This window comes from Neomonachus schauinslandi, chromosome 2, assembly GCF_002201575.2.
Source record: "Neomonachus schauinslandi chromosome 2, ASM220157v2, whole genome shotgun sequence".
NCBI lineage: Eukaryota > Metazoa > Chordata > Mammalia > Carnivora > Phocidae > Neomonachus > Neomonachus schauinslandi.
In genome coordinates, this window is record NC_058404.1 from 120865928 (window position 1) to 120883797 (window position 17870).

Here is a 17870-nt window from a genome sequence, read left to right on the forward strand (position 1 = left end):
ATTCAAACATAATTATTTCCACTCATTTAATAAATTATTATATAAGCTGACAGAGGTGATTATTCTTCACAGGTATCACAACAAATGAATCACCAGTAGCTTTTCCCAGTGGACATTATGCAGCATATTTACTTTATGTTGGAAAGTTCCTTATAAAAATGTAATTGTATGTTTTTTGGTTTCAGATTTTAGTAACCAGAATCAGACTTGTCTCAGTATTTTTGTGGTTCTATATCTTCTTAGCCTCACTTTTAGAACATAAACTTAATGAGGAAAAAAGAGCATACTTCTTTTCAAAGAGTGGTTTTCTCCTCCCTGGGGGTTCTTGATGAATGCCAGTGAAGGATAATGAAATTGATGTTAGTACTTGAGTATCCCAGTGATCTTTAATGCACACTCCAGGATGACTGTGTCAATGGAGGCTTATTCCAAACCTGGAGAATTCAAAGTGGACCTTCATTTTTACACGAACTGCAATACCCAAGTAATTAATTTGAGAGTTGTAAGGTATATGAAATGTTTCCCGTAGTTATTAGCAGCATGTATAGTGAGATTCCCTGACCTTCAGTTTAATTATATTTATATGTAAAACAAACAAACAAAAAACTTAAGGCTTTATATACCTAAAACACTGAAATAAAAGACAAGGTGATGAGGGAGAAGGCTAGTGAAGGAGAGAACATAATAGAAAACAGAGACACGGGGCACCTGGCTGGCTCAGTTGTGCAGCGCGGGGCTCTTGACCTCACGTGGTGTAGAGATAACTTAAAAAATAAAATCTTAAAAAAAAAATGGTGTTATATGCAAACAATGAATCATGGAACACTACATCAAAACCTAATGATGTAATGTATGGTGATTAACATAACATAATAAAATTAAAAAATTAGAGGAGAAATTTAAAAAAATCACATCAGTTAATAAAGCTATGAAAATAAAAAATTAAAAAAAAAAAAAGAAATCAGTCAGCCTGAGCCTGGTGGCATTGTTTGCTTCCAAATTTTGTCTTGCCTTTCCTTCCCAATTCTCCTGTTTCTATTACTGTTTTTTTTTTAAGATTTTATTTATTTATTTGAGAGAGAGAATGAGAGAGAGAGAGCATGAGAGGGGGGGGAAGGTCAGAGGGAGAAGCAGACTCCCTGCCGAGCAGGGAGCCCGATGCGGGACCCGATCCCGGGACTCCAGGATCATGACCTGAGCCGAAGGCAGTCACTTAACCAACTGAGCCATCCAGGGTGCCCCACTGATTTTTTTTTTAATAATTTGTTTTATAAAGAGAGGTGTCTTCATTTGTTAATTGCTAATCATGTTTCTTCTCATACTTGCACACCAGTATATTTTGAGTATATCTTCATTCAGACTTCTTCCAATAGACCCTGTAAAGTCCATTGTTCTCTTGCAGTGCATAGATCCTCAGTGCATGCATATAAACGTTGTCCTTGTACTAAAGTGATGTTTTCTGTTTGATTTTTAATATCCTCCTTAATAAGGCCTAGCCTTTTGGTGACTTTTGGTCATAGTCACACATTAGTTCATGTCTTCCTCATATGTGAGCAACGGGATCCTTAAGTATAATGGGAAAATATTTATTTTTATATTATTCTTATTTTTTTCAGTGTGTGCTGTATTTGTGGGCCTTGAAAATTCTTTACCCCAAAACACTGTTTTTACTTCGTGGAAATCATGAATGTAGACATCTAACAGAGTATTTCACATTTAAACAAGAATGTAAGTATACTTCAAGCTTCTTCCTTTAATGCCATATGTGCTAGTCATTTTAGTCCACACCAAGAGCACATGATGATAGCCAGTGCTTAAAAGTCAAAAACTTAAAAAATGACACTATTTTATTCTATGTCATTCTATATTTCTTTCTAAGCAAGGACAATGAAGAGAATTCAGAATTTCTTTTTAAGTTATAAATTTTCTATAAAGTGATCTGAAAATTTGAATTAATATTTGATGTAATTTGTCCTAACAAACAATGATTAACTTAGTTTCTAAAAATAGCCAGAATACTACTATTCAGGGGGATAATTTTACCCTTTCATCTCAAATCACTCAAGAAAAGCAGATGGAGGGCAAATTCAACTGTGCCTCTTTTGGACTCAATAGATTTACTAGCCTCTAGTGGATTTTACAAAATTAGAGATGACGTCTTCCTTTAGACATAAATACTAGGAGTGAGGAGAACTTCATATAAATTTCATTTTCCTCCTCTCTTAATTTTCCCTATTGTCCAGTGAAACAAATTTCTCTCTGTCATTTAGCCCTATATTCAGTGGAGTACAGAGACTTTTCTCAGAATATTAGATATAAGTCAGTAAGGGAAAAACAATGTGCAGTGATACAGAAACAACTTTAGAAAATTTCTTGCTATCTCCTTTTCTGTAAGATCATTTAGGAAGATTAGCCAGCTTTATAAGGCCATGTTTCTGTTGGTCTCCTAGTTGTTTGTATATATAATTTTTGAGATACATCTGCGTATCAGTAGCAAGGTTATATACAAAAGTTCTCTTGTCTGCTGTACAAAAAGTTACTAAAAACTGTAATATAGGGATGAACAACAAAAATGCAAAACAGTAGATTTAAAGATTAATAATACAGGTATTCCCTGCCTTTTGAAAGTATGTCTTATGTCACTTTGCATTTATGAAAACCTACATTAACCAAAAGAAATCCAAAGAGAATTTTTGCTTTTAGGAAGAACAGTGAAAAACAGAAATAGTGGTCAGTGTTATACTTGCAGCGAGCACTTCTAGAGGCGGCGCTCAGCCTGAGCAGTGAGTCGCCCTGCCCTGCCAAGCCCCTTCCCTGGGAACTACACTTAGCACCTCACCGTCTAGCTGCCAGGGCTTTGAGCCGTGTCCCTGAGCATCTGGGCTGTATCTTCATTTATTTTGTGTATCTGTTACAAGTAGTGTCTTAGGATATCAGGGACGGGGCCTAGGAGGTTCTTTTGTGGATCTGGGAACGCCCCCGCGATTTTTCCGTATAAATTAATGGTAATTGCTTCGGCTTACCAAAGGTTTCATAGAATCACTAGACTTTCGGATAGCAGGGGAAACCGGTGATCGATCTCGTCAAAATGTCTTAGGTAATCATGTTTTGGAACTTTGCAAGGTGTAGTTCTATGCTAGTAGTATGATGCTGGGAAGGAAACATAAAAAAAAAAAAAAAAAAACCTGTTTCGAGGAAATGATCCTAGCTATGAAATCATGAGTCGATTATTTGTTTTGGGATCATGTTTTAAAAGGTAAAATAAAGTATTCAGAACGCGTCTATGATGCCTGTATGGATGCCTTTGACTGCCTGCCCCTGGCTGCCCTGATGAACCAACAGTTCCTGTGTGTCCACGGCGGTTTGTCTCCAGAGATTAATACTTTAGACGATATCAGGAAAGTAAGTTCTGTTGTTTCGGAGCCTCGTTGCTCGTTAATAAACCGGAGACATGAATGTCCCTGTCTTTTTCACGAACTCTATCCTTTTGAATTGAAATGATTTAAAACTGTCACGCATCTCTTCTCTCTGTATTCGCTTTTCTTCAGAAAGAAACATATATTTATACTTGAAAGAGTTTTTATCTCGAAAACCTCAGGGTTCCTTTTACCGTGTGATAAGTGTCATTGAAATGTATACTGTTTGATTCCTGAAAAATAGATGCCTTTTCATTTCCCTTTGGCTGGTGTTAAACAACCCATTGTGTATTCATAGTCTATTAGAGCTAGAAAACGTTGCTTCGTTCTTGGGAAAATATCACAAGTCGACCTTTAAAATATGTCCACATTATCATTTTTTTTTAAATCTATTATTTTCACAGCTTAACACGTTAAAGCAACAATCTGACAAAAGCAATGGTGATATCCTATTGGCTGTATTGAGAGGCTAAGTGAAAGTTGATTTTTTTGAGGTATTTTTTTACTTAATTTAACATTGGCTATTAACAGTTGTTTTAGCCAGCAAAAGGATGAGTTAGATTGAATATGCAAATATCTTTTTCTTGAGAATATGTGATGAGATAGTTTTATGTAGTGGAAGAGACAATCTTTTATTTATTATTATTATTACTGGTTTGCTCAATATTCTTGGAAAAGTTCCCTGGCTTTTAAAGAAATACTATATTTAAGGAAATAAAACATTCAAATTCTACCTTAATACTCTCTCAATAAGGTCCAAGTTTCCAAGTGTAAAAATAATACAATAGTTAGTTTCCCATCAGAAAGGAAATGCATGATTTTTATTTTTAAAGTCAAACAGAAGTACATTAAATAAACCTTTGTTTCCTGCTGTGTGAGTTTGTGTCTTTTTTTATAAGACACCACTACCCATCTGCTTCTAGAGTTCTGTAGCACACAGAGCACTGGTATTTGCTCTCTGTTTAAAGTATGAGAAAGACATGACACTGAATTGTAGTCATTTAGCTGAAGGAGAGAGTGGTTCACTTTCTGTATGAGTTCTATAATCTGATGGACTTTTGTAATATCATCTAAACTCTTACCATAAATTAAGTAAATTTTAGAACTATCACCCACTATCCCCAGAACTTACTTTCTGACATGTTTCAGATATTCTATTCAATTTTCACATATGTCATTGAGTTCCAACCTTAGCCATAAAATGACTTTTAGGTTTGCATTGTGCCCTATGTCAGTTAGAGTTTCCACCATACTTACTTTATTTAATTAATTTTGTAGTTGTTTCTTCTTCCTGTTGGTGGTATTAATTTCAGAATGCACTTTGTAACTTTTCCAGAATATGTTCTGTATCCTGGTTGCCTTACCAAGCCTTTAGCTGGGAATTCATAGTAATCAGAAAGACTCCCCTCCTTTGCTGTTCTACCCCTAATAATATGTTCTTCTTTCTTAGAAAGAAATTCTGTATTTTTATGAACAAGCATTATTTTTCTTGGATGAATTATTCCAAAAGCATAAATTCTTTAAGTCACTTAAAGAAGCCTAAGTTTGCAATGAATATTTTATGGATAACATAATGGTTAAAATACAGAGGGTCTTGGCTTATTGAAGTTTTTCATTGAGTGTTGAAAATGTGAGATACTGTTTCATTCTTTTTAGATATCAGTAAAAAATGGTGTGTAGCAAAACCATTTTTTATGTCACCTTTTATGTCTCAGGAAAAAGAATTTGATCGGCTGCCAGGCTGGCTCATATATTCACCTTTCCCTATGGGTTTTTGAAAAATATTGAAGTATTGAATATGAAGAATATCAGTTCTTAATAGGTTTTCATAGCTGTTTTATGCTTTTTTTCAAGAGACTATAATGTCCGCTAACTTCACCGAAGATTCTTTAACTGCAGTTAAAGCAGGATAGACTACAAGAAATGGATAGTGTTATAAAATTGTTAGTGAAATGTCATTTCCAATTATTATATTGCTCTTGCTTTCTAAATACACCTTTTAAAATTGAGGTATGACCTTGCTAAACATTTATAGCTGGAAAATGGATTTTATATGAGGGTTTTGGTAAAACTATAAAGCTTAGAGCTGAAGAATGACCAGCTAAATTTGGGTTTATTTTACTGCTTATCATTCCTCTTGGTTTGTCACTACTAAGATAAACTACAACAGGCTTGTACTCTAATTCGGAACTTAGATAGCTCCTAATAGTGAATATCCAGAATGTCATACAACGAGTGGCTGCTCTTAAAATGAAAGCCGTTTGTTCTCAATGTCGTATCATTCAGTATAAACACCATACGTTGTTCTCCATACAGATTTCTAAGCCTCAGCTTAATGGAGGCAGTAATAGAAATTTCCCCAAAGATAAAACAACATAGAAGCTCCTCCTCAAGAAGTGAAACACAGAGTCACATCAACTGGTAATGACTAAAATACTTAGATCCAATAAGTAAGGAGGAGCGAGAGAAAAGATAAAAAGTAAACTGGGAGACAGTAAAAGAGAAGCAAAGAGTAGGAATTAAAGAAACAAGAGGGAGGTAAAGAGTGAGGTGAAGACAGATAATGAAGAGGCTCATCCGGAGGAAGGAGGGAAAACTGGAGAGAGAGAGGAAGTATGGACAAAGGGGGAGGAAGGAAGGCAGGAGAGGAAACAGGAAGAGAGGAAGAGGGCTGGCCTCACCGGGCACTGTGCTGGGAGGTCAGGGACTGCAACAACACTTGTATTTTCTGAATTCCAAGCTTCCAAAGATTAGTATTTTGCTCTCTGTCTTCTATTTTTCTTAGTTAGACCGATTCAAAGAACCACCTGCTTATGGACCTATGTGTGATATCCTGTGGTCAGACCCCCTGGAGGATTTTGGAAACGAGAAGACTCAGGAACATTTCACTCACAACACAGTCAGGGGGTGTTCATACTTCTACAGGTGAGGACAGACGGCTCGCCTTCGGGAGCACACTTGGTTCATTGATGTTCTAAGTTATCGGTTCACGGGTTGCTTGATGTGTTTATGATGTTTATATAACTTCTCTAGGAAACAAGGCTAAATGAAAGGTTCACTTTGCAAGCCTGGTTCAGATGGGTTCTTAGTGCTTGCAAAAGGAAAAGATAAATAAAACATTTGTATAAATACACAGATATGTTATCTGTGAAGACTAGAAAAGGCATAAAAGAGGCATGTGGTACCAGGGAGGTGAGGCAGCCGGAGAAGATAGCAGAATTTTAGTAGAAAATGTGTTCTGTTTCAAGAACTGTAGAAAGAAATCCAATGCCAGCCTTGATTTTTTATTCAATTATATAATCACTTAAAACATTTTTTGCCCGTTTTTCATAACTTAAATCAGGAAAACAATTTTAAATCTGTTAATTAAACAATATTGAAGTTACACTTAAATTTTCTTAAGTTTATTAGACTTCCTGGGTAAATTAAAATTTTCAGTAACTCAGTACATAGGGACCATAGTAAATTTATTTTTAGCACTTTGACAAGCCGGTTTGCAAAATTGTGACAGTAATTTTTATACTTGTCAGTGTAGGGGAATCTGCCCATTCCAACGTTTCAGAGCACCTCAGAAAGAAATCGGCGACACAGTTGGGTTTTTGCATCCTCAGGATTTTCTAGCTGTCTCAACTCTGCGTTTGATTAGCCTCAGTTTCACTAGGTGCTCTTAGCATCGGACATACAGTTGATGTGACAGTGGCTAGAGTGACAGGAGAAGAAGGTTGTGGAGAAATCGAGAATGTTAAATTCTACAAGACATAGTCTTTAAAGAAAACAAAACAAAAACTTACAAACCGAATGTGATGTGCACTGAAGTTGATGCTTAATTCCCACCCTGCCAGGGGAGCAGCTGGGAGGCTGGGGGGTGGGGGTTTCCCATGCACTTACCTTCTGTCTTGGGAGCAAGCAGCCATCAGCCTCTACATAAGGTTGAGCAGAGTTTGTTCAGTGGTGGAACCTTTTGTTCCATATCTTGAGTTTTCCTTACAAAGGAAAAAGTTTCCTTTTCTGTATCTGTTCAAGTGATTGAGAAATTAGTTTGTGAACAGAAAGTCTTGTTTACTGTCAAGCATCCTTCAAAGAATACTTTTTGTTATAAATATTAATAAAGAGGTTTGCTCTGAGCTTATTTATCAGAAAGGTTACAATTCATTTCTGTGTCTTGGAAATTTGGGCACCGGGTCAAATGAGTCTATTTTGAGTGAAATGAAGAAGCATGGTAAAATCATTTCTGCAAAGCTTAAGGTTTATTTTCAATAATTAAATGTGGAAGCAATATTTTATTAAATTTGCTAAAAGTTTTAGTGAAAAGATAAATATTGTTAAAATATATCAAAGTGAAGTTTTCAGTTTTTAAAATCTGGTGTTAAATCCCTCATCATACCGTGAGTGTTTAAATTATTTACTTGATACCACTGAGTTGTGCTTCACTATCACAAAAGCAAACAAAGGCCAAACCTCTTGATTCTGATGTTGAGGCACATTGCATTGATCTTTCCTTTCATTCGCAGTATATATAACATTCTTGTATTAGTTTTCTGCGTCAGCTGTTCAAAGAAATCATATTCTAAATGAGGTTCTGTACTAAACTTACATAAAGTTATGGTATTTTTGTTTTGTTAATATAGACACAGATGTGTTTACATCAGCGATAAAGTCCATCAACTAGATAATTCGAGGATTATTCATGTTTTCACACTTTTGTTCTCAACAAAATGGTAGTTTAACTCCTCTCATTAGAGGTTCTTTAGTATCTCTAGCCATGACAAATGCTGAATATCTAAATCCACAGCCTGTAGACTCTGATGAACGGCAAAGCAATCTGGATTCTGTTTTATCTAAGGAGGAGAAAAATGACTCTTTCCTTCTCTTAGAGCTTTTTGATTCTTGTCTTTAGTTCCCTTGAAGGGGTCAAGGCATTCTCTTTGGCTGCACTTTATAAAGCTGATCTAGAGGGGCACAAGGGAGAGCAATAAAATTGGTCGAGAAACTCGGTGACAATTACCTGTTTGAGTTATTGGCAGTTATTTTGATGGGCAACTCCCAATTTTATTTGACACATTTATAGAGTCTGCATATTTAATTTCCTATGCCACCCTAGCCTCCTCTAACATAGTGTCTGGGCCGTGATTTAAATAAAATGAAGTTCTACAGAAAAAGGCATCAGTAAGAATGCATGAATGCCGCCGTGAGTTAAGAGAAGAGAGCCCATGTGACGGGGGGAAAGGAATCCTCTGCTTTGGCCCCAGTGCTACCATTATCTTTGTAACCTTAGATTGCAGTTTGCGAACTCAAATGCCTATAATGTCCAGACAAGTACTTGAGATACCTGAGACAGGCCAAGCCTTACACTGTAAAAATTTGTGAGGATCCTGACAAATTGGAGGTAAAATTTTCATTTTCATGTAGACCAAACAAAACTGTTGGCTGGATTTGGTGCTTGGGTTGGCAGCTTATGTGTCTGCCTTGGATGAACCACGTAAGCTTTGTGTTCTAGGTTTAGCTTACTTCAAAAGGAGTGAGTTACATCAGACATTCTGAAGTTCCTCTCAACTCTGACACTTAAAGAACATCTTGACAGTCATTTAAAGTGTTTCTGAAGCTGCAAATTGCGGCTCACTCAAATCACTGCCTGTCTCTTAATCACCGATCAGCCGTGTGTCTGCTTGTCATGTGCAGCCCACCTTCCCTTCTGTGGCTGACTCTTCTGCCAACCCCTTTCACCTGGAAATCCTCTGGTTCTTCCTTCTCCCGCATCCCGATTCTCCTCTAACTTATCCAGCAGATCCCTGCCTTCCCTGCTGCCCTTTCTTGGTTGTCCTACTGCTTTGGACATTTTTTTCCTTCATACCTTTCCCTGGAACCTCACCTGTTTGCTTAGCTTCCTTTTAAACTGTATATAAACTCGGTGGTTTGCTTAGCTTCCTTATAAACTGCATATAAACTTTTCCCTGGAACCTCACCTGTTTGCTTAGCTTCCTTATAAACTATAAATAAACTCGGTGTATATAAACTCTATATAAACTCAGATCTAGCCCCTTCATCTGTTTATCTTTCCTGAGCTGGACTTCTCTATTTCTGGGTGGCTGCTGGAAGTTTTTATCTTAGATGGCCCATGGTCACCTTAACCTGAACTCACCTTGCCTGAAAAGGCTTATGGTTTACTTCCGCACTGGGGATTCCTCCTGGTTTCGCTTCTATTAACAGTTCTATTAAGACTCATGCAGACTAGCAAATATTTTCGCTAGTTCTTTTTGCATTGACATCACCACCAATCAGTCATCACATCTTATTGACCCTTCCTTAAAAATATCACCAGCACCTAGACCACTCTGCCTTCCCTTCTTCCCACTCTGAGTTCAAGACTTTCGTTTTTAGTTTGTTGAAATCACATCTAAATTTCAGAACTTCCTTCCCACTCCCTCTTCCAAATCATATGGTTTCCCTAATGGGTATCCTTTTGAGAATTCATTCACTCATTCAATTATTTAATAAACATCAGTTGAGCACCTAGTATATATGCCTTCTGTGAGGCTTTATAGATACTCAGAGTACCTGCCTTTGAGGGAGAGTACCTTTGAGTGGCAAAGACCCATACGCTATGACAAATAAAATTCAACGTGAGAAATACTGTGAGAAATGTGGAGATTATCACACACACACACACATACACACACACACACGTACACAGATATACACACAGAGTTGGGGGGCCTAACCCAAACAGGGGTAGATTGGAATTTAAGGGACAACATGTGGTAGAAGTGTCATTAGACCTGAGTTTTAAAGGATGAACAAGACATATCCAACCACAGTCATCTGGGAAGGCCCTTTGCAGGCAGGGAAAGTGGTGTTTATGAAAATATGATGGAAGACAACACATCTAGAAAAATGACCATCTGAATGTTCCCCTTTTACTTCTCATCCCAAATTACAGTCAGCTGCTTCAGTATACACTAATGCTGAACATATATATAACTAAGCTATTGTACTTTAATTTTATATTCACTAGAAATGTGCACGTGTTTGCACCCAAAAGATTGCTCATAGCAACCGTATTCATAATAGCCAAGAAATGGAAACAACCCAAATATCTATCTATTTAATAGAATGAATTATAAATTGTAGTATATCTACACACCTAAATACAGCGAATGAGAAGGGGTTCACCAAAGCTGCACATAACAACATGGGTGAATGCCACAAGGATAGCGATGAGTGGAGAAAGCCTGATACTAGAGCGCATGTTGATCATAGCATTGAAATAAGAGTTTAACATTACAGAAAGCTAATCTATACTGTTCAAAGCCCGAGTGGCAGGTACCCTTAGTGAGGAGGCAATAGTGACTCGAAGGAGCTATGAGGAGTGGCTGGGGTTCAGGCAACGAACGTTCCGTGTCTTGATCTGAACGCTAGTTACAAGGGGAAGATAGATCATCCATTTGCAATCTCTGATTTGAGCAGTTTTCTGTATAGATGTTAAGCTTCAATAAAATGTTTGCCTTAAATAAAATTTGCTCACTGCTCCTGAGGCAGCCCGCAGCCAGGTGCAAGCAAGGACTTAAGCTCTGGCAGGAGAAGTTGGAGCCCTTCCAGACGTGATACCTAGTGGGTAAAATGAAATTAGTTGGAGAACCCTGGGGCAAAGAAAAAAAAAAAAGAACCGTGGCAAGCCCTGGGAACAGGTACGCCTGACAGCATCCAGTGACGCCGGGACACCCCAAGGCTTAGGACGCATTGCCCAGCACCCAGAAACAGAGGAGGAGCTTGGCTGTTAGGCAGAGTCCTCCCTTACTGCTGGACTGAGAAAAGGTAAGGACACCAAGGAGGCAGCAAGAGGCTTCCTCCCAGCCCCTTAGCAGGGGTTGTGGGCTGTCTGCCTCAGCTTTGCTGAGGGAAAGAAACCTTTCCATCTCTCACCTGCTAGACTGCCCTGTTGAGATACTCCTAGACTGCCCTGTTGAGATACTCCAGCCGTTGAGTGTAAGCTCCGATAAGCTGACAGATTGCTGCTAAGCATTTAGGATATGAAGACAAACACAATAGTGTCCATCTCTTAAGGCATTCAGTATCGCTGGAGAGCAGATAAACATAATTTACACTACAACATGATGAATGATCTCTTAGACAAATACGTTATGGGAGCATGGTGGGCGCAGCAGTTCTTTACACTCCAGAGTGAGGTAGTTTTGAGGGGAAGGGTTTATAGGTGATGAGTTAGCTAAGGCTTGGCAGAAGAGTAAGCTTTTCCAGAAGGAAAAAATACTCAGTAGAAATAAAGACAAAAAAGCTTTAAAAAAAGCATTTTAATAATGCCGGTTGGCTATATCTTAAAGAGACAGAAACCTGGGAGGCTTAATTCAAGGTCTAAGCATAGTTCAATATAGGAAGGAACAAAAATAAGAGAATAAACAGAATGAGTCTAATAATAACTATTTTCTCTAATGCCAAAACGGTTTGTCTCCCATTTCTCACGTTTGTTTTTTCTACCTTCTTTACCTTTGTGCATGCTCAGTCTGCGTCTGTCCCTCTCCTGCTTTTATTCTAACTCCTTTCCAGTCTAGTATTCCCCGTATGTCATTGCCGTTAATGATCTAACATGAGTCACAACCAATAAATTTAAGTGTTAAAAAAAAAATCAACGCTTTAAATTTTAAGATCTAATTGGCTTTATTTAACAATTCATGACCTGGGCAGCGTCCCTGCTAACAAGTAGGGGGCTCTGAGGGACTGGACAAAATGGAAGGTTTTTATAGGAAGGAGGGTGGGGTGAGGGGTTATTAGCAAAAGGAGAGAAAATCTTGTTTCAGGCCAGTCACGTTGCCTTAGGGGGAGGGGCGGGGGTCTCACACAGATTACCTCATCGGCCTTTGGTGGAGGCAGAAGGCCCGTGTGACAGATTACCTCACCAATGCAGGTCAGAACATTCCTGATTGACTAGTTAAGATTTACTTTTCTGGGGAAGGCTGAAACTTCCATTAGGTTAGGTATGAAGCCCCAGTTGGTGACTTGGCCTAAGTGATGCCATTTTAGGTCTGTAGGTTTCTTTTTCACAACAGCTACTACTAGAATCTGGGGTTGCTGACTCACTTCTATGCTGTGATCTTTCTTCCACAACATGGTGGTGGAGAGAAAATTAAGAGTTGTTAAGTGTGGGGCGCCTGGGTGGCTCAGTTGGTTAAGCGACTGCCTTCGGCTCAGGTCATGATCCTGGAGTCCCTGGATCGAGTCCCGCATCGGGCTCCCTGCTCGGCAGGGAGTCTGCTTCTCCCTCTGACCCTCCCGACCCTCCCCCCTCTCATGTACTCTCTCTCTCTCATTCTCGCTCTCTCAAATAAATAAATAAATCTTTAAAAAAATAAATAAATAAATAAATTAAATTAAATTAAAAAAGAGTTGTTAAATGTCTACCATTCTCAGTTGGGCCCTAGACTAGGGAATTTATATATTGCTAACTCATTTAATCTTTATCTTGAGTCTATGATATAAATACTACTGCCTGCATTTTTACCAGTGAGGTAATTCAGGCTCAAAGAGGTTAAGCAATTTTCCAGAGTTTACACAGGAAATTGGAATAAGAACCCAGATCTAAGGATTCCCACTATTCCATGGAAATTTCCACCTCCTTTTCTAAGAGGAAAGCACTCTTTAGTGCTTAAGGAATAATCATGTACCAAGAGGGAAAAAAAAAAAAGCATTTTCAGAGAGTACAGCTTCTTCCCCAAACATATTAGTGCATGCTGGTAAATGAATATCACAAAGCTGAAAGTATCACTGGCCTTCACCAATCTTTGCGTTAAGTCTTCTTTCAAGACATGTTCAGCACACTGGGTTAAAAAAAAAAAAAAACATACTAGGGTTGCCTGACAAGGGTGCCCACGGACGGGTTGTGAGTAGGACTGAGATCCAGCCAGCCCTAGGCTCAAAAGGAGGCCATGGGCTCATGCTTGGGCTGACCAGACTGGAGGAAAAGGGGCTCTTTCTCCTTGATGGGCGTAGAAGCTTCAGCTTCAGAAGCTTCACCTCATTAATGCGAAGGAAACAAAAAAAGAAAACAAAAGATCTAACATGGGATAAGTATTTTTCAAAATTTTTCCTCAGACCAGTGTGCTTTCTTTGTTTCATAATATCTCGATAAATGCTTTACTTTCCCACCTAGATAAACAATATCCTCCAGACAGAAACTACACCTTACACTTACCATACCACCCTCCCTGTGCCTAATACAGTCTTCTAACAAATAGAACAAATCACCGATGAGTCTTTGACAAATTATTGGGGAATAAATGATTTTCCAGCTCCCTCTGTGGTATTAAGGGTTCTGAACCCTGTTTTCTCTATCATTCTACATATATCTTTAGTGCTTTTTAGCTTGAACACTTTTTGGTATATCATCCTTTCCACTGAAAAACATAAAAATGTTGTGAAGTTTTTTTTCACCTAATATTATTCAAGACTTTAATGTATCCCAGGCAGGCAGTTGACCAATAATGGGAATCTAGATGATTTCAAGTATTTTCTGAATGTATTTAGAAAAATGTTTGTAATTCTTAGAGAGTTTGAGTATTTGATTATGTATGCCTTTAAATTTCTAAAGATTTTCTTCAAAATGAGTTCCTTCCAAGTAATAATACAAGTGTTCCTCACTTAATGCTATTAACCTAGCAGATTGCTGCAAGGTTAATTTTATTTTCTTTAGATTGCCATTAAAAATCAGATATATTTTTCCATGAGGGGACACTTTAAACACATAAGGGTATCAAACTTAACATGAAGAAAATGTATTAAAATTATGCTTTCATAAGACTAGTGTAGGTTCTAACAAAAGGAAAAAATAAATTTAAAAAGTGCTGCCAAGCCATTTGCCCAAGGACAAAAAGTGACAAACCTAAACAAACAAACAACCTCTTTCAGTGCTACAACAAGGCACTAAACTATCTTTTTAAAGAAATATTTCAAGGGCACAAGAAATAAATGGCTGAAAGAGATCGGGAAGGAACATTATTGGATGCCACCCTACACTGTCATCCCTTGGCTGGGCACTTTACGGCTAAATAGGTCCAAACGTATGTGCTATTTTGTAAAGACCAACCAGTGTCTCAGCAGTTAAGCTTTCTTTTGTTGACACACACTGATCTGGAAAGGTCATATACTCGCCTTTTCCTAGGGTAGAACACCAGCCTTTAAAGACACATGTTGGTCAGCTCTTGATCTAGGTACCGTATGGACACGTTTCCATGTGCGTACTCTTGGGTCATCTTCAGCCCTCAGATTACACTAATGTTCATCAGTTACATGGTCTATTTACTGGACTGACCTGGGACAAGTAGGAAGTAAAGGCCTCGTGAAGGTTGGTCTCCTCTTTTTCTCTCCTTAGCAGATTGCTAGAATGTTCTAGAATACCTATACATACGTGTACAAATGCACATAAATGTGTGCACATGCACAAAGACTATTTTTTATTTCAGATTCCAGTTTTGCAAAGAACTGAATCCTTTTTATAATCAACATCTCTACTCTGGTGTACCATATTAATGGTATTTTTTTTCCTTTTGATCAGGGAATTCTTACAAAAACTGTAACATAGAAACTATTTTCATCTTCTCTTTTATCATAAATTATTTGAGTGACATGTACTCTTTAGTATTTCTTCGAAGTGCTATTTTTATGGTTGCTGAATTATTCCTTATAGTGCATGTAGTTTAGGTTCTAGTGGGCATCTGCAATTTGTTTATATTAAAATGAGCATTGGTTTGCTGTCCCTTTATTTGAAACACCTAAAATTTATTCATTTTTATGACAAACATTTATCTCATGAAAAATTCGTAGAGCAGAGACAAAGTGATTGCCAAGAGTTTTACAAGTTTAGTTTGTAATTTGAATTTCATTTTTAGTAATGTTTTCATCTTTGGTTTTGAGACTTCCTTAACAGACAAAATCATCTTGATTGTGTATTTAATATTATGTATTAATATTTTTATTGATTATGTATTTAATATTTTAATTAAGTCAAGGTTAAGAATAAGTCTTAAGATACAGTTCTGTTGATCATATTTAAAGTACACAGTTTAAAACCTGTGAATTCCATAATTCTGTTTAGATTTTGAATGATATATCGGTTATTGTACTCATAAGTAAGTTGGTAACTTGGTTTCCAGAAGGCATATTCTCTCCCACTCCCTAACTCAGTCCACTCTGTAGAGCACTCAGGCATGCACGTGCATCCAAATAGTGCTGCTATATTTGAGAAAATTGAGGTTTATATTTTAAATTCCACTCTCATGTTATATTGATGCTTCTGTTCACTTGTGTTTAAATGTAGACTTGATAATAATGAGTGGACATTTCTCTAGTGTTGTTATATAATGGCCTGCATTCTTTGTCTAATTCATGCATCTCCAGCCCTTTCAGATTATGTAAAAAGTAGAGCTGCAGGTGCTTTTTCTGCCACAGGGAAAAATACCTGTCCTGAGAGCCAAGAGGCTTGTTTCATGAATGATGTATGTTTGATTATGCTTGATCAGATCACATAGGTCAGGATGTTACAGATACATGTGCTACTCTTGATGATTTCATAACAGATGCTTCTTTCTCTTTTCTTTTTGTCTCTGACAGTTACCCAGCTGTATGTGAATTCTTGCAGCACAATAATTTGTTATCTATACTCCGAGCCCATGAAGCCCAAGATGCAGGGTGAGCAGTTTTGTGGGTTTATGGAAACCATGCATAGCCCCTGGGTCACAGCTCCCTCACTTTGTTCAGGCTGTGGAGGATCCTTTTTGCTAGGCTCTCTCCCTGAAGACATAAGATCTTAAAATTGTGTTCTGATGACACAGATAACGGCAGGGTTCTGGGGAATGAGTGGTCACAAATGTGTGGTGAGGTTCCCCTTTAAAGTGCCTCCATTTTTAGCTTGAACAGGTAAAATTTTCAGCTGGCTTTCTTAAGAACTTTATGGGTCCATCTGATTTCTTTTCATCCTGCTCTTCCCACTGTCCAGTAAGTGAGTAAATTACCAGCACCTTTTCAGTCTTGGTTGGCAATGGGAGTGAGAAGTACACATAAATATTTAACAGATATTGCATGGTGTACTCTCATTTAAAGAATATCATTCCTGACCCTTCGAAGTTTTAAAGGACAAAAGTAGAGGCATTTAAATGAGGGAGAAAATTGTATATTCTAACTAACAAATGCATAACAGGATTTTGTAATACATGGTAAATTTTAAAATTTAGGGTCTGGGGTTAGTATAATTATTAGTATAATTGGTAGGCCAAATATAAGGGCTTAGAAAACTAAGAAACATCAGATACTCAGTTTGATAGTGCATTAAATCTGTAATAGGGAGGAAAAGGCATGATGAATTCTAGGATTTGAAGTCCAGGACCCTTCTCAGTAGGCTCCCCTGAAAGGTATTGTTTGCCTTCAAATGCTTAAACTCATTCTTTCATATTCTGAGTTTTCCGAAAGGGAGGAACACTTAGTATTATAACCTGTGTGCTGAAATTAGGAATAGAGATGACCACATTCTGAAGTAAGCCCATGTCTGATGATCCTAAGTCAAGGCAGATCTTAAGTTCCTTCCAAAATTAGCTTTTCCAACCAATAATCAACAGGTATGAACCAATCCAGTTCTATATACTCAGTGTGTTGTAGCTGACCTTTGATATAACCTGCTGATATGCCCAACCAATCAAGTCCTCAAATAATTTTTTTTCTTTTTTCTTTTTTTTTTTTTTGCAGTTTTCAGGGCAGTGGTGTCACCATGCTTTTTTGACTGACTGTCCCAACTGAACATTTTAAGCAGCTTTATATTAATCCCACTACAGACCTGAAGTCATCTGCTTATTTGAAAATATTTTAAGTTCATCAGTTAAAATCAATTAGCATATTTGTTTGAATTGAGCATTTGATTGATTAATTGTGGAAAATTGAGATTATGTCATCTAGTTTCTTTGTTTTTATTTGTTGTCGAGTAGGCATAGCCAATCACAGTTTAAAATGCCAAGGGTACTAAGATTGAGAGTGTTAATTATCTTTCACATTCTGATTTTTTTCCACCAGCAAAGTTTAGTCCAGTATGCAGAATAAATACTTCTAGAATATTTCAGAAGTTTCTTCAGAGGATATTTTCTCCTGGGGAAAGTATTTATAAAATTATAAATCTTAAGGTGGCTATTTATCTACCTAAAGGCAGATATTTGAGGTACTTTAGAACCCAACTAAAGTAAGCATGGTTAGTCAGCCAGAAATAACATGACACAGAATACCCAAGGAATGATAACATTTTGTTTTGCACGTCATAGGAAATTTTCTAAACCAATATTCCTAAAATCTGTTACATAGAAGTCATGAGATATGTTTTCACCTTAATGGAAAAGAGCCAGAGTTTCCTGTATTTTTTGATTATTTGAGGACTAGAGTCCTATTTTTATCTAATAGAAGAAAAGTTAC

At 37.4% G+C, this 17870-nt stretch overlaps 1 protein-coding gene across 3 annotated transcripts in view; it reads left to right on the forward strand.

Annotated features, from left to right (window-relative positions):
- The window catches only part of PPP3CA (protein phosphatase 3 catalytic subunit alpha), a 314998-nt gene that overhangs the window by 241576 nt on the left and 55552 nt on the right, over positions 1-17870 (forward strand). For all 3 annotated transcript variants that reach the window (XM_044912904.1, XM_044912905.1, XM_044912906.1), the window contains exons 4-7: positions 1617-1728; positions 3257-3402; positions 6202-6341; positions 16032-16109. In XM_044912904.1, coding sequence (XP_044768839.1) covers positions 1617-1728; positions 3257-3402; positions 6202-6341; positions 16032-16109 — 476 coding nt within the window. The remainder of the gene's footprint in view (positions 1-1616; positions 1729-3256; positions 3403-6201; positions 6342-16031; positions 16110-17870) is intronic.